This window comes from Harpegnathos saltator, unplaced genomic scaffold (genome assembly GCF_003227715.2).
Source record: "Harpegnathos saltator strain DR-91 unplaced genomic scaffold, Hsal_v8.6 scaffold289, whole genome shotgun sequence".
NCBI lineage: Eukaryota > Metazoa > Arthropoda > Insecta > Hymenoptera > Formicidae > Harpegnathos > Harpegnathos saltator.
This window is the reverse complement of record NW_020230082.1, coordinates 631,479-656,988: the sequence shown is the minus strand read 5'-3', so window position 1 is coordinate 656,988 and position 25,510 is coordinate 631,479. Positions and strand designations below refer to the sequence as shown.

The window sequence follows — 25,510 nt, the reverse complement described above, 5'->3', positions numbered from 1 at the left end:
CGTTTTGCGAGATTCGCAATAATTATCGACTTAATAATTACAGAAATCTGAGCGCGCGTTGAGATGAATGATTAGAGAATCGTCGTAGCCTATCAAGTTACAGAGCGGCTCAGTCGACCCAGCAACTGTTGGCGGCGTGCGGTGAGATAAAACAACGAATAGCGGCACGTTGTCCTTCCCCTCGCCGCTCACCGGCAAGTTTCTGGATCGACTGGGCCGCGCTGTGGCCTGAGCAGCTGCAACGCTTCTCCAATCATCTATGTCGACGCGCTCCCACTCCTCAGATTTCTGTCATTAATAATTACTGGTAATTATTTGCGAATCTCGCAAAACAGTATGGGACTTTTATGTTTCTCTTAACCTAATTTACCTTCACACTTCGGATTGGCAGCTGATTACCTGACACCCTGTATATACCGGGTGTATCTGACCACCTGTCATCTCGATTTTTTTGTAAACGCGACATTTTAGAAAAAAATATTTCTAAGAAAAGTTGTTTGGTTTCAAAAGCAACATAAAACAACTATATCAGTTTGTTTATAGATGGCGTCACTTTCGAGATATTTACTGATCATTACTTTTCTTAAATGGAAATCCCAATTTTTTATTATATCATATTTTCCTACCAATTAATTTGAACAATTTTTATCTGAAACATTTTTTTATTTGCCTAATATTTTTGAGATATTTAAAAAAAATTTTGTAACTTTTTCAACATTTAACTTATGATAGCTTGTTAGCTGTTTATTAAAAGAAAGAATAGTATTAGACCTTTTTACTCTATTTGGTCTCTAGAATATATTGTTACAATAAAGCCCAGATTTTTGACTAATTTGATAATTATAAAATTTTCAGAAATCGATAAGTAAAAAAAAACAGCGAGATATCGTAAATTAAATGTTGAAAAAGTCACCAACTTTTCCTTAAATATCTCAAAAAATATTAGGCAAATAAAAAAATATTTCAGACAAAAATTGTTCAAATTAATTGGTAGAAAAAGATGATATATTGGAGACTTGAATAAGTTCTCGCTGTTTTCTCGTGAAAATGAATGCTTTATTTAAAAAAATTAGTAAAGAACATGTCATTGGAAGTATTGTCCATCGCTAGCCACTACTTTCTCCCATCTTTCTGGCAGCATACGAATACCATGTCGAAAGAACAACTCATCTTTTGAGGTTATCTACGAATTGACCCATTTGGCATCTTCATAAAAATGGAAGTGCTGCTCAGCTAGGCCATGAGTCATCGATCGGAACAAGTGGTAATAGGAAGGAGCAATGTCCGGTGAATACGGCGGGTGGGGTAGGATTTCCTATTTGAGCGTTTCCATGTAGGTTTTGACCTGTTTTGTAACATGTGGCCGAGCGTTGTCATGCTGCAAAATTACTTTGTTGTGTCTCTTCTCGTATTGCGGCTGTTTTTTCTTCAATGCTCGGCTTAAACGCAGCAATTGTAGTCGATAGCGATCTCCCGTGATGGTTTCGTTGGGTTTGAGGAGCTCATAATATACTACATCCAGCTGATCCTACCAAATACAGAGCATGAGCTTGGAACCATTCAGCTTTGCCGTCGATGTTGATGCATGGCCGGGCTTACCCCACGATTTTCTATGCTTCGGGTTATCGTAGTGTACCCATTTTTCATCGCCAGTCACGATACGATGCGAAAAACCTTTCTTTTTCTGCCGTTGGAGCAGCTGTTCACACGTGAAAAAACGCCGTTCGACGTCTCTCGGCTTCAATTTGTACGGTACCCAATTTCCTTGCTTTTGAATCATTCCTAATACTTTTAAACGTTTGGCAGCTGTTGTGTGATCCTAATAATTCCTAATGCAAGTTCATTTTGCGTCTGACATGGGTTTTCATCGAATAATGTTTCCAATTCTTCGTCTTCAAACTTTTTCGGTGCGCCAGAGCGTTCTTTATCTTCAACATCAATTTCATTATTTTTAATACGTCTAAACCAATCTCTGCATGTTGTTTCCGACAGAGCATGGTCGCCGTAAGTCTCCACAAGAATTCTATGTGCTTCAGCTGCAGATTTTTTTTTTTTAAGTAATGCAGTAAAATTCCCCGCTAATACTCTTTTTTGGCATAAAATTCGACATTAACGCTATAAAAAAATGTTTACGCTTCGGCGGAATAACATTTACTGTCACTTCGAGCCTAATGGTGGAGCTTCACAATGAAGTTGGTTGTAGTATTGCCCGATGCAAAAAGGCTAAGATAACACTATCTGTCGAAAAACAGCGAGAACTTATTCAAGTCCCCAATAATAAAAAATTGAGATTTCCATTTAAGAAAAGAAATGATCAGTGAATATCTCGAAAGTGGCGCTATTTGTAAACAAACTTATATAGTCATTTTATGTCCTCCTTAAAACCATACAACTTTTCTCTGATACATTCTTTTCTAAAATGTCGCGTTTACAAAATAATCGAGGTGAACAGGTGGTCAGATACACCCGGTATATACAGGATGCCTCAAAATTGTAACACACTAACTGCATAGGAGCGTAGAGCTAAGAGAGAGGAACAAAAAATCCTGTTCCATTTACCGATATTTCGTATAGTTTTTTAGTAATAACCGCGTAAAGTTTGGCGTTTGTCACGCCCATCGTAGCCTGTACAGGTTGTCTCATAACTAATGTTGCTAATGGTATTGGTATGTTGCTAAAGGAAAAATGGTATTAAACTATTTTACTCTATTTAGTCTCAAGAATATATTGCTACAGTAATGTCTTAACTTTTGTTAACTTATCGAGCTCGTGGAGACATAGGGTTCAGACAAACATAAAAGTCCCATACTGTTTTGCGAGATTCGCAATAATTATCAAGTTATTAATGACAGAAATCTGAGAAGTGGGAGTGCGCTGACATAGATGGCGTCTTTGCGCTTTGACGCCGCCGGCGCGCGGCGAGACGATGAACGAGGAGGTAACTCGCCGCAGAGCGTCTATAGGCTGCGATGGATATGACAAATGCCAAACTTTACGCGGTTATTATTAAAAAATTATATAACATATCACTAAATGGAAGGACTTTTGCATTCCTCACTTAGCTCTACGCCCCTATGCAGTTGATATGTTACAATTTTGAGACATCCTGTGTATATGTATACACACACACACACACACACAAAGGGTATTTAAAGGACCCACTCAAATATCTCAAAAACACTGCGTTAAATCGAAAAATGTTTCAGACAAAAGTTGTTTGGCTTGAAGGGGACATAAGAGCGATAGCGTTTTGTTTATAGATGGCGCCACTTTCGAGATATTCACTGATCATCAATTTTCTTAAATAGAAATCCCAATATTTTATTATATCATCTTTTTCTACAAACTAATTTGGACAACTTTTGTCTGAAACATTTTTTTAAACAAAATGCTATTGCTGTCTTATGTCCACCTTCAAGCCAAACAACTTTTGTCTGAAACATTTTTCAATTTAACGCAGTGTTTTTAAGATATTTGAGTGGGTTCTTTAAGATGAAACACTCTGTGTATACAGGGTGGTTGATTATAAGTTGCCAACCCGAAATGTGAAGGTAGATTGGGTTAAGATAAACGTCCCATACCGTTTTGCGAGATTCGCAATAATTATCGAGTTATTAATGACAGAAATCTAAGGAATGTGAGCGCGTCGACATATATAATTGGAGAAGTGTTGCAGCTGCTTAGGCCGCAGCGCGGCCCAGTTGATCCAGAAACTGATGCCGGTGCGCGGCGAGGGGAAAGACAATGCGCTGCTATTCGTTGTTTTATCTCGCCGGACCTACGTCTTGCCGCACGCCGCCAACAGTTGCTAGGTCGAGTGAGCCGCGCTGTGGCCTGAGTAGCTGCAACGCTTCTCCAATTATCTATATCGACGCGCTCCCATACCTCAGATTTCTGTCATTAATAACTCGATAATTATTGCGAATCTCGCAAAACAGTATGGGATTTTTATGTTTATCTTAACCCAATCTACCTTCACATTTCGGGTTGGCAACTTATAATTAACCACCCTGTATATACATGGTGATTCAAAACAACCTTCCATTATTAAAAGTATAAAATCCTGATAAAATTCTAAAACAACTTTTCCTCTTGCAAAATTTTGGCAAAAGCTTAGATTTTAAATTATTAACAAAAATAGTAGACCTATTGCGGATCGGGTACGGGAGGTAGACAGGTGCGGCGCAACTCACCGTCAGACGTGGGCGCTAACGCGGAGTACCCGCAGCAATCAGCTGATCACACTACATATGTTATACACTAGCTACGTTCCAATATTCATTGCCAGCATAAAAATCTGTATTTTCTGTGACGTTAGGTGATTGTTATAACTGGCAAAAATTTTGGAAAACAGCCAGGATTGTACGCGCACACACATGCAAGCACGTTCTCGGTCTCTCCGAGTCTTTCTGTCTCTTTCTCACTCATTCACTCGTATTCATTGCACGACCAATGCGAAGCGGCGGTCGTGCGTGGTGGGGGATGGACCAATCCCGCGAAGATCGTATAAATGCGTTGAAACAATCGATGCGTTAATCAATAATCCTGCGGTTATTGGAAGCGTTAACGTCAAGACGATATAGCAGCATGCACGAACGAAGAATATTATGACATGCTATTGACACTCGGAGCCTGTCACGGCCAGGTCGCTGCTGCTGCTGCTCGAAGATACGCCGAGCTGTACCCCAACCGAGCAAGACATCCGTCGCACCACGTTACAGATACAAAATACAGATTTTTATGCTGGCAATGAATATTGGAACGTAGCTAGTGTATAACATGTGTAGTGTGATCAACTGATTGCTGCGGGTACTCCGCGTTAGCGCCCACGTCTGACGGTGAGTTGCGCCGCACCTGTCTACCTCCCGTACCCAATCCGCAATAGGTCTACTATTTTTGTTAATAATTTAAAATCTAAGCTTTTGCCAAAATTTTGCAAGAGGAAAAGTTGTTTTAGAATTTTATCAGGATTTTGTACTTTTAATAATGGAAGGTTGTTTTGAATCACCCTGTATATATATATATATATATATGTAGGGTGCTCAGTAATTAGCTGCCAACCCGAAGTGTGAAGATAGATTAGGTTAAGACAAACATAAAAGTCCCATACCGTTTTGCGAGATTCGCAATAATTATCGAGTTATTAATGACAGAAATCTGAGGAGTGGGAGCGCGTCGACATAGATGATTGGAGAAGCGTTGCAGCTACTCAGGCCATAGCGCGACCCAGTCAATCCAGAAACTGTTGCCGATGCGCGGCGAAGGACAACGCGCCGCTATTTATTGTTTTATCTCGCCGAACGCCGCCAACAGTTGCTGGGCAGTGCTGTTAGATGCAATGGCTGCATTCAGCAGACTCAACAGTTGGACAAAATTACTAGATTTTCCACTGAATCTCGCTCCTGATTGGTAAATACTTCTGGGTCTATGAAGAATCTAAAAGAATGCTCCAATCACAGACAATAATCACTAAGCGCTCTCTGATCACTTTGTTCTACTGAACGCGGCCAATATATTGCGACGCTACAGCGCATGCGTGAGATGACGTAGAGCTCGCTGCTTGAGTAAAAGTCTCAGTATCGTATCTTTTTTAGGATATTATAGCACCCATATTATACTATGCATTGAGAATTGCAATCGAGTAAATTAGATAATCTAAATCGTGGTTATTTTAATTGGTCCGATAGTAATTCTCAATCTACATTACAATTTTTCACTTAACAATGTCATTGTTACATAATATAAGTATTATGTAACAGTTTACATAGTCGAGTGAGAAATTATAATGTTAATGTAACGTAACTATTACTTAGTATCTAGTGGACAACATAATCTGAGATAAGGCACTAGCGCAAGAAACGCGGAAAAACTATGCGGGAAGACAGCTGATCGGATAGCGCGGGCCTCTCCATGGACCCTGCGATGCGCTTTATTGCCGTCATTGACATATGCTTCCGTAGAGCTCCTACGTCATCTCACGCATGCGTCGCAATATATTGCATCTAACAGTACTGTTGCTGGGTCGACTGAGCCGCGCTGTAACTCGAGAGGCTACGACGTTTCTCCAATCATCCATATCATCGCGCGCTCATTGTCAGATTTCTATAATTAATAACTCGATAATTATTGCGAATCTCGCAAAACAATATGGAACTTTTATGTTTATCTTAACCCAATCTACTCTCACACTTCGAGTTGACAGCTAATTACCGGATACCCTGTATAACTAACCTCAATATTTGTACATTTAAAAAATAAATCATGTTCATATTATACAGGGTGTCCCATAATTGTAACACACCAACTCCATAGGGGCATAGAGCTAAACGAGAGGAACGAAAAAGTCCTTTTCCATTTGCGATATCTCGCATAGTTTTTTAGTAATAACCGCATAAAGTTTGGCATTTCTCACACCCATCGCGGCCTATAGACGCTCCGCGGCGAGCTGCGCCGCTGAGCGGTAACGCGACGTCAAAGCGCTAAGACGTCACCGCGACAGTCAGCGCGAGACGCGTTATCGCTCAGCTTTGACGCACACAGCTCACCGAGGAGCGTCTATAGGCGGCGATAGGCGTGATAAACGCCAAATTTTACGCGGTTATTACTAAAAAACTATACGATATCGCTAAATGGAACAGGACTTTTCGTTCCTCTCGCTTAGCTTTACGCCACTATGGAGTTGGTGTGTTACAATTATGGGACACCCTGTATACACACAGGGTATATTTAATACATTTTAAAAAACGCACTTCGATAATTCTTTAATGAAGTATTTTTAGCAAAAATGTTTCGGACAAAAGTATGATTGCCAGGAGGACATAAAACAATTATACTATTTTGTTACACCCAATTTTTATTACACCGCATTTTTCTAGCAATTAATTTAAACAACTTTTGTCTGAAACATTTTTTTTAATTGCTTAATGTTTTTTGAGATATTTAAGGAAAACTTGGTAACTTTTTCAATATTTAACTCACGATATCTCGCTAACCATTTGTCGGCAGAAAAAGTGGTACTAAACTTTTTTGCTCTACCTGGTCTCAAAAATATAGTGTTACAATAGTTCCCTAACTTTTGTTAACTTACTGACTTGGAAATTTCAGAATTATCAAATTAACAAAAGTCAAGACGCTATTATAACAATATTCTTGAGACCAGTAGAGCAAAAGTCTACTACCATTTTTTCTTCTGACAAATGGTTAGCGAGATATTGTGAGTTAAATATTAAAAAAGTTATCAAGTTTTCCTTAAATATCTCAAAAAATATTAAGCAAATAAAAAGTATTTCAGACAAAAGTTGTTTAAATTAACTGATAGAACACGACGGTATAATAAAAACTTGGGGTTTTCATTTCAGAAATGTAATGATCAGTGAATATTTCAAAAGTGGTGCCATTTGTAAACAAAATAGTATAGTTGTTTTATACCCTCTTGAAATCATACAACTTTTGTCCGAAACATTTTTGGTGAAAATGCTTCGTTAAAAAATTATCGAGGTGCGTTTTTTAAAATGAGACACCCTGTATACAGGGTGTCTTAAAAATACTGGATAACCCTCGGATAACTTTGTAGGATCAAGTTTTCATGAAAAACTTTAAATACAAAAGTTGTAGAAAATCGAGTAACGGATTTGATGGTGACCTTGAATTTGACCTTGACCATGACCTTCAAGGTCATTTGGAGGTCAACTTGCGTTTTTTAAATAGGAACTCTTATTATTTATTACATTGATTTTTTCTACCAATTAATTTGAATAACTTTTGTCTAAAATTTTTTATTTGCCTAATATTTTTTGAGATATTTGGGGAAATCTTGATAACTTTTTCAATATTTAACTTACGATATTTCACTAACTATTTGTCGGAAGAAATAGCGGTACTAGACTTTTCTGCTCTATTTAATCTCAAGAATATATTGTTATAATAGCGCCTTGAGTTTTGTTAACTGACTTTTGGAAATTTCAAAATCATCAAATTAACAAAAATCAGGGCACTATTGTAACAATATATTCTTGAGACTAAATAAAGCAAGAAAGTTTAGTACCATTTTTTTTCCGACAAATAGTTAGCGAGATATCGTAAGTTAAATATTGAAAAAGTTATCAAGTTTTCCTCAAATATCTCAAAAAATATTAGGCACATAAAAAAATGTTTTAGACAAAAGTTGTTCAAATTAATTGAAAAAAAGTGTAATAAAAAATAAGGGTTCCCATTTGAAAAACGCAAGTTGACCTCCAAATAACTTTGAAGGTCATGGCCAAGGTCAAATTCGAAGTCACCATCAAGTCCGTTATTCAATTTTCTACAACTTTTATATTTAAAGTTTTTCATGAAATCTTGATCTGTAAAGTTATCTGGTTCCGGTATATTTAAGACACCCTGTATATGCATATTTGATTTTTTCTAGTTCAAAATATTATATCTTTGACTGTTTGAGAAAATAAAACATACATACAGAAGTTAAAAGTTTCTGATGATTGCTAATAGAGAAAAACATGAATTCTATGATAAAAATTGTTCGACTTTTTTAGCTTTAAATTTTTTTTAGATATTAACGTTTACATAATCAGAAAAATAGCAAAATATGCATGATCAAGTACGCAACATGCTATTGATACTTCGAAAGAAATGAACGAAACGGCTTCGCTCAGACTACGGACCACAAAGTGCTAAAAAATGTTTTAAACTAAAATTCAGTTCCGAGAAATATATATGATGATAGTAATATCATGACTTCCGAATTTTCGAAATCAACTTTTTTTTAATATTTTTTTATTATCAGCTAATTTTCGTTTTCTCTTTTTTTTCGAAAACAGCTGAAAAAACTTAACAAGCAGAACTTTTCGTCGGTTTGGCTTGGCTTGGTTCGACTAATTGACAACAAAACTATTTTCTTCGATTAATTTCAAGTGGACTTAACGAAATTTTAATTTAGGATTTAGCTACATAGATATTATGTTAAAAATTGTGTAGTTGATATAAATAAGAACCTTCCTTAATATTTTTATGGATAAAAAGAAAAAAAAAAGAAAATAAAAAATGTTAAATTTTCATACAGAATAGTGCTAAAAAATAGTGCTATGTAAATAATTGGCACAAAATAGCTCATACTGTATACAAGTTGAAGAAAAAATTGTAATACAACTGAACAAGAAACAATTTTTTATACAAGGCTAATTCGAAACTGTTACGTACACTTCCCGCTCTAAGTTTTATAATAATAATAATAATAATAATAATAACAACAACAACAATAAAGTTTCACAATTGTTGGATACGCATGCATTATTTGACCAAGACCAAGTGGTTTATCATTTCTGAATCTATTACTTAAACTGTTATTACAATAATAAAAAGTAAAACATAAGAGACTAAATTAAAGCTTTTGAAAGTTTCGTTAAAAGAAGATATCAACTAATATTTAGGCATCCATATTCGATGAAAATAATTTTATTTAGGACGGAAACTGTTAGACATTATATAAACATTTGCAGTATTGTTCATTTCAGTATATTTCAACAATATTTTCATTAAGTATATGCGTACTGCATACAACTCTTAAGTTTTATTTTTTTAGAAACAAAACTTTGAATAGAAAAGTTCATTTTGCAATTTTTACTTATTTCTTTTTGTACAAGGATTAATTCTTTAACCAGTTGTATTATAATTTTATTCCATGTACATGATAATTTCAATACAAATTTCATAGACGTATCCTACACCTTTAAGCAAAGGGAAAATTTTGAATAAGCATAGCTCTGTATAGTTTTTCTAGGATATTTAATATAAAAATTATTAATAACAGTCTCGAAATAATTATAAAACAATTCGTTCTCAGAAATTTATATATATATATATATATATATATGCACACACCTATTTAGGATTATTAGTAATAATTTCTTTTTAAAGCTATTGATTTTTCGCTACAACCATCTTAATTTTCATTCAGATAGAAGAGCTTCTGAACCTCTTTTATTAAAAATCAAATGTACTGAATAATAGTAGTAAATAGCTTATACATATTAATGTTATTATTTTACTAAATACACAAACTGAATTATAAGAAGGTATTTTGGAATTATTCATTTTAACTATTCTGTATTGAGAGCTTTTCGTCTCTGTCTGTGTTACAAAATCATTCAACTTAATAAAGATTAATTTGTCAAAAATGAGAAAATACACTTTAAAAGTTTTAACAAAATAGTGCGAAAAAAAGTATTTACTAAATAAAACTTCAAATTGATCAAGTAAATAATCTGAATATTTTCGTTTCATTCTAGTAATAAATAAATATGGAACTGATAGTATTGTGAGAAATGGTATTTAAAAAACTTGCATAATATGTTAATTTTATATTTATTAATTATTGAAACAAAAGAAAAATATTCAGACTATTTCATAGATCTGCTCAATCAATTGCAAGTGTTATTTTATAAATATACTTTGTCATTGCTGCGATTTTGCAAAAATTTATATTTAATAGTGTATCTTTTGTTTTTTTATAAACAAACAAAATAACGTTGTATATTAAATTATATCTATTTTAGAAATTTTATTTTTAACCCCATCTTTATTATAAAAATATTAAATATCTTAGAAATTTTATTTGTATCAGATATGTCTCTACCTTAAAGGTATAGATGTTTGTGAAATTTGTGATAGCATTTTCGAAAATCACTCCATGTAAAAGTAATATGTTATTAAGCAACATACTATCGAAAGGAAAAGTATGTGTGTGTATGTGTGAGAGAGAGAGAGAGAATGCGCACATATGTGTGTGCGCGTGTGTATATGAGTATATCGATTTCATAGCTCAGTATATCAGTTAAATAATTAAATAAATAAACAAAGAGAATATTTTTGTCTTAGTTTAAGTGCTCTTAGAATAATGCGCAATAAATAGAGGTAACATTGTGTACATTTTCATAGTTGATCGTGTGTATATAGAATTTCCTAGTAATATAGAAAATCAACTTATAAAGTTAATGAAGCATATAACAATAATACGATAAACTTAAGATTATATATGATTAGCTTTATTAACTTACTTATAAGCCTCCGGAAGATCGTCGGAATGGATAAGTCCCATTGGTGGGTGTGGTGCTTGCCCCTCACGGGGCTCTGTGTTCATAACTGCAACAACTCGCTCCGCCTCAACGTTCACTTCACTGACTACGACGCAGACGAGATCATTTGCCATGTAGCCCCTCGCGACACCTTTCTTGTCTACCGCCGGCATAATGGCCGTATTTAACATCAATGCCTAACGACATATATAATTTCTTTATAATTAACAATTAAAATTCAAAATGTACTAACATACTTAAAAATATTATATCCCAAGTACATAAATCTTTCTATTAATATATGATGTTAAAAAAAATTAAATTGACAAACTGCGGAAATATAGAATATATAAGAATATTTTTTTAGTGATAATATTTTTCGTGATAACAGTTTATTTTTATATTATTTCATGTGCTACATCTCAACATTTGCTAGCATATTTTCATTGTGAAGATACGAGTCATTTTTGTGTTCCCAATTTTTCTTTCAAAAGGAAGGAAAATATAAATATATTATCTAAGTACTAAGAATCTTTGTTTTCTCTTACATCTGAGAATAAGTGATATATAAGGTGGTCCATTTTAATCGACAATCGGAAATATTTTGTCAGGTAAGCCAGATTGCGAAAAATATTTCAAACAAAAGTTATAGGGTTCAGAAGGGGATATCTGTCGGTGACCTTGGATCTTGGCAACTTCCTCGTGGTGCACATCGGGTAATGCGAATGCCGGCGGTATGTCAACTTTGAAGCTCCATATCTTGGGAATAGCTTATGCAAAAGACAAAAGTAGGTAGTGTTTTGAAAACGTTTCGACAAGGGCAACAATATGCAATAAAAAATGGGGGTTCCATTTAGGATTTTAAAGTTGACCTTTATATGACCTTCAAAGGACAATCCAAGATCAAGCCAAGGTCACCATCAGATGTCCCTCTCTGAACCCTACAACTTTTGTTCGAAACATTTTTCGCGATATAACTTACCTGACGAGATATTTCCGACTGTCGATTAAAATGGACCATCCTATATTATTTATAATTAACATTATTTATAACATTCCTGTATAATTATATAAAATTATGATTGACAGAATTCCATCATGATTATAAATTATATTACAAATACATAATTATAAGTAATACATATATTTTGTCTATACATGATTATATAATCATGTATATATTTATAGAGAAATGTTGTTGAACAAATAAGCATAGTTTTATTTAATTAAACATCATTGCTTACCACAAATATAAGAATTTATTTTAATTGTATGTGTACAGCATTTTTTTCAATATGAACGCAATTATGAATATGTATAGTCATATACAGACGTGATATAAAATCAAGAATAAACCAAAGATATTAAAGCAATTAAATCATATTTTTACCCCAAGAAAAAACAAATCAGAAATATAAAAATGATTCACTTTATCATGATGATCTAGCAGTGCTAAACCAAAATATATAGCACTTGAATAACAATATGAAAACAAAATTTTACAAAAAATATATTGACATTTTTTATATCTAAGCAAAACTTAGATCAGTTTAAATTTTTAATATCAATACAAATATTAATACATTGATGATTGATTAAATATAAACAATATCTGTTAGTGATATTACAACATACCTTAACTCCTAATTCAGTAACAACTCTGGGACAATCACTGCAGTTGCAAAGCACCTTCAGAAGCAGACCAGCGGCACTTTTACCCATTACTTGCGCGTAAATTACATCTCCAACTACTAAACTCTATAAATCAAATGGAATAATGTTAAAATATTAATCAGAGATTTTTTTTTTTAAGAATGTACAGTCTACTATTCATCTTAACAATAAAAATCTCTAGGTATTTTTCTTTAATTTATTGATATTTTTTAATTTTTATACCTCTAAAAAGTTGCGAATACGCTGAGACTTCTCCATAGTTACAAAAGTATCCAGTCCTGGTACAGTAGCATAAAATTCTAGAAAATATACATATTGTAAAGCATTATAGTATTATTGAATAAACTAGAAGGAAATATCTAAACAAATAATTACCTTCATCTCCTAGCTGTTGCTTAATGCATTCTGTAGATTTTTCCAAATTTGTCTTATCATACAAGGCATCAGCTTTTTTAGCAAGGAATTGTTGAAGCTTGAGACGTTTGCCTCTATCCCCAAAGCTAAAATATATGAAGTTTTATTTAAGCAAAAATATCTCAGTAAAAATAAATAGTGCAATGAAGTTATACTATAAATAACTGATAAGTACCTCAAAGTTTTTTGCCGTTGTTGGTAGATTTCAAAACTTGGATCCTTCAGATTGAGCATGACCAATTCATTTTCATTGCGTTCTCCTTCCCACACTTTCTGCAACTGCTGGCCATGGTAGTTCAATGCTTGCGCCACAAGACGCGCATCCATAGATTCCATTTTCGTACACCAAAGAGACCAACCTAATCTGTAAGACTATGAAAATACAGTGTGTTCGAATTATTTGTTCACCTGCTAATGTTACAAGGGCATCCACGGATACTGATTTGCATCGATATAGACATCTTTACTAGTTCTCTCATGAATAAAAAGACTTTTGAATGTAGAACGTTCAACGCCCAAGGACACATGTCCATTGTTCCACCGTCTGTAGTATAACGGATGTCCAGTTAATTCAGTACATCGGACACTGAATTTACACAGCTTCGTTCAATCATTCATTATCGCGCTTATGCAATGTCTGGTGGCGTTGTGTCGATTCACCAAATATTGCAGCATTCTGCGCGACATCGTGCCATCGGAAACGAAGCGACCGTGTATCGGTGAAACCGATTCTCAAAATCGATTTACCCTGGTACTTGGTGAATTTCGTTGACCTGGTTGTAACGAAGATGCCGATTCGTTACTTTAAATTAACGTAACAGGCGAGAAGCCACGCGCTATATCGATTTATCAATATACAAGATGGTCGTTCGGGTGTAAGTCCGTGTCGGATCGCGAAGCGCATCGGCGCCATGATATATATCGCCGAATGGCTACCCTTCCTTTCAGCGTTTGTCCGCTTTCTTTCGTCAGCGGCAAAGCCTGTGCACCACCATTATTAGAAGAATATTACTTACCGCTCGTGCGAAGTATTATGTTCTGCAGAAATCTGGCAATGCGAACTCAGAAATAATCACTGCGAGACATCATCGGGAAACGAACTACGTGCTCGGTCATCACCATGCGTTGCTGCGCGATTCACGATAGCATCGAAGCGGAAGCAGTCTTGTTAGATAGAGGCTAGTGAGAGGATGTAGAAAGGAAACTCGCGCATGCGCAGTAACAAACTCAGATTTTCAGGCTTAAGGTCATTCTACAATACGTGTCGTAAGTTGTAAGTCGTAAGAATTGGCGAATCACAGTCGATTATTAGAAAAATAATCGGCTATAATTGGTCAGTTCTTACGACTTACAACTTACGACACGTATTGTAGAATGACCTTAAAGGCTCGTCTACAATAGCTGTAAGAGTAAAGCTAAGACTCCATGCATGCGGTGAGCTCCGGCAAACGGCTGCGGTGACCAATCAGGAGACAGACGCATGCCGGAGCTTACCGCAACCGGACTTGCGCCTCCCTTCTGATTGGTCATCGCAGCATTTGCCGCAGCTCACCGCATGCATGGAGTCTTAGCTTTAGGCTGTAAGGCTGCAACGTAAGCTGTCAGCGAATGAAAATATTTCATTTCGTGTCTTGCAACCTTACAGCCTTAAGGCTCGTCTACAATAGTTGTAAGAATAAAGGCTCGTCTACAATAGCTGTAAGAGTAAGGCTGTAAGGCTGTAACGTAAGCTGTCAGCGAATGAAAATATTTCATTTCGTATCTTGCAACCTTACAGCCTTACTCTTACAGCTAATGTAGACGAGCCTTAAGGCCTGTCTACAATACGTATTGTAAGCTGTAAGCCGTAAGAACTGACCAATTATAGCAGATTATTTTTGTGATAATCGACTGTGATTCGCCAATTCTTACGGCTTACAACTTACGACACGTATTGTAGACTAAGGCTAAATAGGCCGGTTGCACATAGAGCCCGTTCTACATTAAGGCCTGGTCTACAACGAGGGGCCGGTTGTTCCAACTTCTTGGTAAGTTAACTGACAGTTAAATCATATGTCTGTCTTTGTCCAAGTTGAAGGAAAAACAAAGACAAACATATGATTTAACTATCGGTTAACTTACCGAGAAGTTGGAACAACTGGCCCTAGGTGTTGTAAGCTGTAAGCCGTAAGAATTGGCGAATCACAGTCGATTATTACAAAAATAATCGGCTATAATTGGTCAGTTCTTACTAATGGAGAATTGAATTCTCCATTAGAAAGCTGTTCTCCTATTGGGTGTCGGACGTCGTACGTCGGACATCAGACGCAATGTGAATCCTCCATTAGCGTGCGGCGAAAGTTGGTTAGGGAATATCGCAGTAGCCATTCAGCATCATCTTGTTTGCCCGGAAATAGTATTTACGAACATGCGGCATGTAGGCTGCGTTCCGATATTCACTGCCAGTATTGAAAATATATACTTTATGTCACATATATTATAGATTTTCAGTACTGGCAGTGAATATCGGAACGCAGCCGTAGAATATTGATTGGCTATCGCTATTCCCTAGCCAACATCCGCCGTGCGGTTAGCGTGCCGCGTCCTATGTGCAACCGGCCATAGGCCTTTAAAGCCAGCGGCACACGGTACTTGATTTCGTGCTGGATTGCTTGCTGGATGAAAATACTGCATTCTAATTGGTGCACTTCCATCTATCTTCGGAAATGTACCAATCAGAACGCAATATTTTCATCCAGCAAGCAATCCAGCACGAAAACAAGCACCGTGTGCCGCTGGCTTTATTGGCAGCGCTAGAAAATATCAATTTAATTCCAATTGAAAGAAATGGATGCAGATGGTGTATCGAATAGTTATGAAAAGTGGTGTCAACGTGGTTGCTTTCAGGGTTCTATTTGCTATTGTAAAACATTGTTAAAGAACAAAGTATGAATTGTAACGATATGATTCGGTTAATAAAAAATGTGGCGTTATTACTATTTACGGAAGAGTGTGCAGAAAAGTATTTTGATGAATTTAATTTTCTTCATGGTACGTTTGTAGCAGTAACACTTATCTTGTTTACTTCAATTGTTTAATATGTATAAATATATTTTTATTTGATGATTAAATAATAGTGTATTAAATTATTATAATATATCTTTATGTGTATTATATCAGACCAAAAATATATCATTGTTGATATATATTATTGAAAGGTATGTTAAAAAGTCTATTTTTTCCCTCAAGTTGGCATGTAAAATTTACATGATTTTTTACAATTTTTTGGAAAATTATTTGACGTAGAATTACATAATAATATCCTTTTGTTATTAAAATATGAGAAAGTATGAGAAGTATGAGAAAAATCAGTAAAAACTTAAAAAATAGATCATTTATGATCTTAATTTTTTCTTCAAATACAGCATGACTCGTCACAAAAATGAATATAGGGAATGTGTTGTTGAAGTAAAATACTTTGTATACATTTTATTGGAAAAAAATCATTCTGATTTTATGTATTGGTCACATTTGTACGTGTAATATTGATTGTTACATGGTTGATATTGTTCTTATGTCACTAATTATAGTTCTTCAGATATGCTATATATCTAGCAATATTGCTTCCTGGACATATTCTTTCGAATATCTTCGAAGATTGGTATTTGTGTAATTGCTGTCATCAGATTGTGAGGAGATAGAAAATGAAGATGATCTTTGGGCTTCAATATTTTGTCATACAAATAATATATACTTAAGACATATGCTATCTTGCCTACACTTGTAACTTACAATAAATAAAAAGTAAGATGATTTTTATTTAATAAAGCATATAAAGTATCTTAGTGACAACATAGACAACATAAACAACATTTCTGTATTTATTTTTGTGTGGAATCATGCTGTATTTGAAGAAAAAAATAGGAGCCATGAATAGTCTATTTCTCTCTTTAGGGTTTTTATTTGTTTTTCTTGTACTTTGATAACAAACAGATATTATCAAAATTCTATAGCCAACTATAAGAAATTATACAAATTTTAAATCATGCAGGTAGAAATAGACCACTTTTTAATATACTATTTAAGTTAGTATGAAGTTAATATTGGTGTTTATATGAAATAATTGGTGTAAATTAGTATAATAAAAACATGATTTGTGATAGCCATGTGAATGATATTTAAAATTATTAAACTGAAAATTATACAGATCAAAAATATGTTTTATGATAAATTATTTATAGTTATCATTTATATTATAATAAATTAATAAAAATATTTTCTCATGGTAAATTAATTTCATGGTTATTTGGAAAAGTAAATCCTATGTAACTTAAATATTCAGCCATATTTTAAAAATAATATAATTCATTTGTTTTCATTATGTAAGTAAATGCAATTTTTTTTATAAAATATAATTATAAGTAAAATATAATTATCTTATATATATATATATACACACATATATATTAATGTTACAGTTGGATGCTTCAAAGCAACTCTGAGTAAAATTTTAGGCCTGTGTATCATTGGAGGTTCCCTCCTTGGTTAGAATATAATTGTTTCTTTTAAATAAAATATACAAAAATTTTAAAATTTTCTTTAAAATTATAATTTGCAATTATAATTTTATATACGCATGCATTATGTTTATGTACACATATATATTATTTGCTTATATATAATATTTGCTTTATATAATATATACATAATATTTGCTTTTTGTGTTGGTTTTAAAGTTTGCTTTAAAATTATAATTGCAAATTTATACAATAACGTATTTAAGTTATACTGATTTATATAAATGTATTTTTATCTTTTAGTAAAAATTCCACAAATTGTAAAAATTTTCCAAAACAAGAGTGGGGAAGGAATCAATATCTTTAGTGTATTGTTAGATTTATTTGCCATTACTGCAATGGTATCTTATAGTTTTATCAATGGATTTCCATTTAGGTAAGAAAATAATTAGTAATTATACAGAATATGTTTTGATCAATTTCAATACCTGATCAATTTCAATGATTTTAAAGTATATTAAAGAGTGATTGTCACATATTAAATATTTCAGATAAAAAAATAAAAGTTCTGTGACCTTAATTTTCAATATACCTTTGGTAGAAAACTGAATTATAATATTTTATTATTGTATAGGTTTACAGCTTCTATGCATAGTAACATACTTGCATATATTTACAGCATATGGAATATTGTTTTATTTTTTTATTTATATTTTTCACAACCTGATATCTGTAATAATCTGTCTATTTTGTACATTTGCTTTTAGTCTAATATACTGAAGTTATATAGTGAAGTAATAAAGACTATAATGTGAAATGAAGCTATATGAGTTTAAGGATTTATAGTGATTATGAGAAACTTTTAGATTATTTAATAGAACATAGTTTTGCAAATTTTTTTATATTATAAACATTTTCCAATTTTGATAATGCAAGTTATTTGTATTCTTCTATCGATCATATGTAATGAATAAATGAACGAATATCGTATTATATTATCTTACTATATTATATTAAATTACAAGAATTACATCATCGAATTCAAAATACAGTTGACCAGATTTGAAGAAGACCAGGAGTTTTTGGAATATAGTTTGTAATTCTATAATTTGAAGATATTAAGTGTATATAGAAATGGAAGGAATACATATAGAATGTTTATTATAAATAAAACAATAATGAAATAATATGATAAGATATTCGTTTATTTACTTACTGTGCATGGTCAATAGAAGCACACAATTAATTTGCATTATCAAAATAAAAAAACATTTATAACTTTGAAAAAGTTGATATTTTAACAGATGTTTTTACTTAGTATAATGAGTATTATTTATTCTATATAAATGTAGAATCCTTTTCTTTTTTAACACCTCGTTTAGTTCCTTGAGTGTAAACTTGAACTTGCACTACAATTATTGAATTTTTGTCACGAGATATGTGGAAAAATATACAGAAAAATGTTTAGCATTTTAACACAAAATTATTTTTTGTATATTACAATCTGAGGGGACGAAATTACTTCTTTGATATTTTTTTGCGGAATAACTGCTGAATGGTGAGAAATTTCAAGAGAAAAAGTTTAAACAAAAATTGCATCTCTTTTTTATCTTTATAAGGCTATAAATATAAGGTATAAGTAAATATTGAAAAATTCATATTTTTCAAGTTATCTTCATTGCCAACTATTAAAATTGAGTTGGAAATTTTCTTGTAAGATTTTTGTAAATTTATATGATAATACTTCACCTCATAACCTCTTTTCATATATCATAATCGATTTATGTACTCCATTTAAAAAAAAAACGTCGAATTTTTTAATTATGTTTTAGTAGTTTTAATTATTAAAATAGTTTTATAAAGTAATATTTAAATTATTATTAATATAAATTTCACACAACTATCAATTATTTAAGCAAGTCAATATATATTTATAACTATATAAAAGATAAAGACTCATATTTTGAACTTTCTTTTATTATTAAAAGTGACTAGAAAAATGGCTTATAAGCCTGCTGATTGGCTATAAACCACATTTAGAGTCACTTTTAGTGATGAAAGAGAATTCAGAATATGGACCAATATTAATTAAAACTAATCAATGATGGATCATGACAATAGTAACATATATATTACTTGAGGTGTTATTTTATTAAATTATTTTATAAACCGTATAATAAATAAGATATTGCATAAAACTCTATTTTAACATTATCTTCTTTTTTGTATGGTTTTCTAATAGTTAGATAGTTAAACAGGATAATTGCTAAATAGTTAAACAGGATAACTCGAGAAATATAAATTTTTCAATACTTATATTTATATAGTTTTGTAGACATAAAACAAAGATACGACTTTTGTTTAAATTCACTTTTGGTATCTCTCACCGTTCGGCAGTTATTTAAAAAAAAAAATAGATTCTTTTTCAAGGAATGATTTCACCCCCTCAAATATAGTACGAACGAAAAATAGTTTTGTATTCTGATAAATCATTCTGCTTGTAAAGTTTCACAATTTTATGAATTTCTGGATTACCTAACCTCTTTTATAAGATCTTTTATAAGATAATTTTAATCTCTTAATATAAATTGTTAAAATCATGGTTCTTAGTTTAAAGTTCTTAACTTTAAATATTTTTAATATGATATAGTTATAAATGATGAACGACTTTTAATTTTATTTCAAAAATATGTAATTATCTCCACATATACTTTCTCATATACTTCAAGGTCATTGAAATCTGTGAGGTTAGCCCTATTTTGCATAAATATTAAATAATTTATTAATGGTAAAAGAATGTATATAAAACTTTGCTTATCATAGGAAATGTTATGAAATATAGTTTTATAATTTCAGTGCCTGGGGCGATGGGGTATTTTTAGGGCTTCAAACTTTAGCCATTGCAGTTTTAGTAATGCATTATAATGGAGAAACAACAAAAGCAACAGCCTCTCTTTTTGCTTATATAGCAGTAGTTTTTGCAGCTAATAGTGGGGTAACACCAGTCTATATCCTCTGGGCATGTCAAACAATAAACATACCCATTGTTCTTATTAGCAAGGTATATAATTTAATTAACAAAATTACCAATTTTTTTTAACTCTTTTGAACATTTTTGTTATTTTTTTCATGTTTTAATTCATATTTTGATATATCAATTATTTTACAAATACACTAATGAAATAATATACAAATATACAATGAATGATTTTATAAAATTTATAGCTCATGCAAGCCTGGACAAATTATTCAAATGGAAGTACTGGTCAGTTATCTGCAGCAACAATTTTCATGCTATTTTTTGGTTCCCTTGCAAGAATTTTCACTTCCATCCAAGAAACAGGTGATACAACTCTTATAATAATGTACACATGTTCCACATTAGCAAATGGTATAATAGTAGCACAACTTTTCTACTATTGGAATGTAGATGAAAAGAGTAGAATAAAAATTAAGAAAAAATTATAGGACAGAAAAGAACACAAATGTTTATATATAGCATGTGATCTACATATGTATCATCTACATATGTCAATAATTACGAATTTAATAACATAACAGTATAAAAGTTTGCGTATATAATATTCTAAGGTACATATGGTGTTGGAATGAATGGTTAGAAATCAATTTCCATGAAAGCAAATAGTGTTCTTTTTAAGAATACTTGAAAAGCGATAGGATTCACAAATATATCAATATATTTAAATTACTGATAATTTTACGCAGTTTTTGACAACAAGAATAATTAAACAAGAACTATTCATGTTTATTATAGAGTAGTAGAAAGTAACAATATATAGGATATTAATCTTAAATATTAAATTGTAAAAGCTTTTAAGATATATGATCAGTTAAATCCTACTAGACATGTAAGTGCCAAATGCTATTATTAGAGCGATGCTATTTTAATAGATGTAGAGTTTACATTATGTATATCTAAGTGAAACATAGGATTAGGAAAGTTATTTTATAAAAGTAACTTGTTATTATTATCATTATTCTTTTTTAAAGCGTAATTTGTTTGGAATAAGTTCTGCAAAATAAACCGTTACAATTACTATTATTTAAAAAATAACGAATCGTTATTTTTCTCGTTACTTTATGTAAATGCTGAAATAAGACTAATGATTTTTTATAGGGGAAAGGAAAGGGAGAGAAAGAAGGAAAGATTTATTTAAAATATAGAATTTGGACAGAATTAACAGAGATATAGAATCTAAGAAAATAAAAAGTCGAATATTACAAAATTTATTTATTAAATTTCAAAAGAACCCGATGCTCTATTATGGTATCATCATTTTAGTGTGTTTTTTGTGATATGAAAACTATTTTTCCAATGAGCGTTCATTACTTGTGGGTATTGACGGATTCTAAGGGGAGGTTTTGGGGTTAAAACCCCCCTTCCAAATTAAAAAAAATCAGTCTTACTAGATCTGTTTAAGAAATTTAGGTAAAATGATAGGCCGATTAACACAGGCCGATTAACACAGCCGCCCATGAATTAAATTCTTATATTTAGGATTCACTGCATCTAAACTGTCCGATTTCTGATATACAATGTCCGCTGTTATTTGCCGAGAGTCTATTAATGATTATAAAAAACCTTAAAGCTACATTAATGTATTTACAATTTTATTAACCCCCCTTCCCATTATCGACATTAGGATCCACTGCTTGTGAATGATGTATTATATTGTATATAAATTTTTTTTAATTTTTGGATAATAAATTAAAATGTCTACATTTCAATCGTTTGCTTTGAAAAACTTCTGTAGTTCTTCTTTGAATATATTGCTTATTTGATAACGAAATGTGAAAAAGTCATTGCAAGTATCAGATTTTGTTTCAGCAATTGGGAAATTTTCATTTGATCTAATTTCTAACAGATTTTCAAAGTAGCTTATGTTTCTTTTTATTCCTAAATCAACTCATATAATTTAAATTTTAGATATATGTACGTCATAATTTTTTTTCCAAAAAATGTGCAGAACCTAAAATAAGATATTTTATAAATCACATGTTAATATTTTATTTTATATAATATATTTTATTATATTTATATAATATATATTTATATAATATAATATTTTATATTTTTTTTCTGTATGGCAAATGAAATAGACAAATGTTTTAAATTAATGTAGATTATCTTAATATTTTGACGACCGCACATTTCACGAAAAAGTTTATCCTTGCCGCCGGCGTACAATATCAAAAACTACTGGCTGTCGCCGGCACCTTTTTAAAGCTTTGTTACAAATTGTAGGCATGTTGTTGACATGTTGTAAATTCAGACATAATTAGTATTAATCCATACACATCTCCGAATAATTTAATATGATATACAGGAGGTCCGTTGGACCCCAACGATTAAAACTGCCACCACGCTTATTCTATTGGATATTTTGATTAAAAAAAATTGAGGATGTTTTTAAAACTTTCTAAAATAAAAGGCAACAGCTTTTTTCGAATAATTTTAATACGAATATAATGAAAAGAAACCATAAAGGAAAAAAACGCGAAAAATGACATTTTTTATAAAAAAAAATCATATCTCATATAATTTTTAGTATTTTTAAATATTCTTTTTTTAAATAATTCTTTCGAGGTTGTATTCTTCAAATGCTATATTTTCAAGAAAAAATTGGTTTGGATACGTGTGCTTAAAAAACGGTATTTATTTTGAGATACGAAGCAGGGAATTTTTTGAAAAAATCGAACTCCAAGAAATTTCAAATATTCATGATTATTATTGATATAAAAGACATTTTTGATGTTTAACAGTTTATTTAAGTACAAAATATACTTTAAAACAGAAAACTAATTTTATTTTAGAGAAATTGAATCTATTCCCGCACATTTAACGTACGAACCTGTGCAATGTTGGTCGCACATATAGCGTTCGCAAGAACAACAAAAATATTTTGTTTTTCTGTCAGAATTTCTTGGACACAAGCCACATCTGCGCTTGCTTTCAGCCACAATCATTCCTTTAGTAGAATTTTGTGCTTGGTCGATACCAAGCACAGCAACAATTCTTAGTTTCAAATCTATACGGATACTCATCATACCGTGTCGCTCATGTAAATGATCTGTTGCTAAATGCATGTATAGCCTTTTCAAACAAAACTGAGGTAACCGGCGTCCTGTTACCATCACAAGTGTACTTGCATTTAACCCTTAACCCCTTCCGTGGCACGGACGTACCGGTGCGTCCAGATCATTTTCGTGTTGTATTGAATTTTAAGTGTAATAACTATTGTCGTAGAATTTTTATCAAGTATTTTTTGGGTTGCTGATTACGAATTTCAACTTATTTTTTATAATTTATTAATAAAAAAAACTATAATATAATCAAATTAAAATGTCGGAAAATTGTAAATTTTTTTTCACACACGGGATGTGTGAGAGTGAGAAAGGGTGAAAGGGAGAAACTGAGGAGAGACCGCGGCGTCCAATGGAGGGATCGGCGTCGTTAGAACAGGGCAGCGGCGTCATCAATGGATTTCGCGCGACGTTCGGCGTCGTTTGACCGCAGCGCCTAAAGGAATCCGAGTGTTCGGTAATACCAAAAAGCAGAGGATGTACGACGAAGAGCGAACAGCGAACGAGTCAGTTCGCAACGAGCAGTAAGAGCGTTAAGAGTGATTTTATATAAAAATCGTTAATTTAGTAACTTGAGAAATGACCAATTACTTTTATTTAATAATATTAAGCATTTCTAAACATTTTAGTCGCCATATTCGATCCGTCATTTTGAATTTCTATATTTTGACCTCAAATTCGGCTTCAGTGACCAAAAAAACTGAAGTATACAAATTATTGAAAAAATCCGCCCCGTTATTTTTTGAGGCGGTTTCAGTACATTTTACTGAATTTTGCTCTGCCATGGAAGGAGTTAAGACCTTATTAGTCAAACAATCGAAGAAGAACTGAGAAGCAATTTGTTATATGAAACTCAAGAGAGTTTCGGTCATCAGATAACCCGCCACCATCTTTTCATCGGTCGTCATAAAATTCTATTTCAACCCAAGATTTATGGCATCCTGACTCTTCCGGGTGACCAAAATACCACTTCATATGCTCTCGTACTCGTACATACCTCCTCACTCCATAAAATCTTTTTGCGTTTTACTCCACAAGAATCCACCACCACCGCACTTATGATATCTAATTTATTTGGCCAATCATGACTCCCGCCCAAAACTATGAGACACATTCACTCTCCACTATTCCTATTTCATCTATACCTAAAGATCCATGTCTTCAAGAACAAACCGTCTCCTCCTACCAGATATTCTTAACCTCACCCTTCATTTCTAATTGTTAAGACTTTTTCCCACTAAGATTGATCAGGACCAATAATTAAAAATGCTAATCAGATTTTCGACATCATTTCCCTCAGAGTTCCACCCTGTCTCTGAAGCCCATCTCTTCCTTTAATAGGTTCATCTTGGTACCTCCTGTCTTCGACTATCCGTATAAAAATCGCGACAATTCACCTCCGGACGCAGAATTCTTCTTAGTCTTTCTACGATCTTTATTCCTTTTACTTAATGTCATTGAATAACTATTCCATGCAACATAACTTGTGCACAATCGTGATTGGACAAACCGTGATTAATAAACCGACCCAACAAAACGCAATCCACTTCTTGGCGTGAATCAAGGGTCATCAATCTAACCTAGATCAGCAACACTCTATTATCATACACTTTAAAAGTAACAATAAGTCACTTATATTCTCCTTTCCTTTCATTAATTAAACCTTTATTTATATTTCTTCTTTATATTAAAATCCGGTTTCAGTTCCATTGCTCTAACTCTAAAATAACGATCAAGTCCTCGACCGAGTCC

The 25,510-nt window shown here is 32.5% G+C and overlaps 2 protein-coding genes across 3 annotated transcripts in view; one reads left to right on the top strand and one right to left on the bottom strand.

Annotated features, from left to right (window-relative positions):
* The window catches only part of LOC105190650 (tetratricopeptide repeat protein 14 homolog), a 38,393-nt gene extending 24,056 nt beyond the window's left edge, over window positions 1–14,337 (bottom strand). For both annotated transcript variants that reach the window (XM_011153484.3, XM_025299675.1), the window contains exons 1-6: window positions 14,174–14,337; window positions 13,333–13,529; window positions 13,119–13,243; window positions 12,966–13,042; window positions 12,705–12,827; window positions 11,052–11,266 (exon numbers count right to left, since the gene is read on the bottom strand). In XM_011153484.3, the coding sequence (XP_011151786.1) occupies window positions 11,052–11,266; window positions 12,705–12,827; window positions 12,966–13,042; window positions 13,119–13,243; window positions 13,333–13,493 (701 nt within the window). In that variant the 5' untranslated portion in view covers window positions 13,494–13,529; window positions 14,174–14,337. The remainder of the gene's footprint in view (window positions 1–11,051; window positions 11,267–12,704; window positions 12,828–12,965; window positions 13,043–13,118; window positions 13,244–13,332; window positions 13,530–14,173) is intronic.
* Window positions 14,338–15,967: 1,630 nt separating this feature from the next.
* On the top strand, window positions 15,968–22,268 carry LOC105190652 (mannose-P-dolichol utilization defect 1 protein homolog). Its single transcript, XM_011153489.3, has 5 exons — window positions 15,968–16,187; window positions 17,615–17,680; window positions 17,957–18,089; window positions 20,510–20,714; window positions 20,879–22,268. Exons 1-5 carry the CDS (start codon window positions 16,085–16,087, stop codon window positions 21,119–21,121), a joined length of 750 nt encoding a protein of 249 aa, XP_011151791.2. The 5' UTR covers window positions 15,968–16,084; the 3' UTR covers window positions 21,122–22,268.
* Window positions 22,269–25,510: the final 3,242 nt, after the last annotated feature.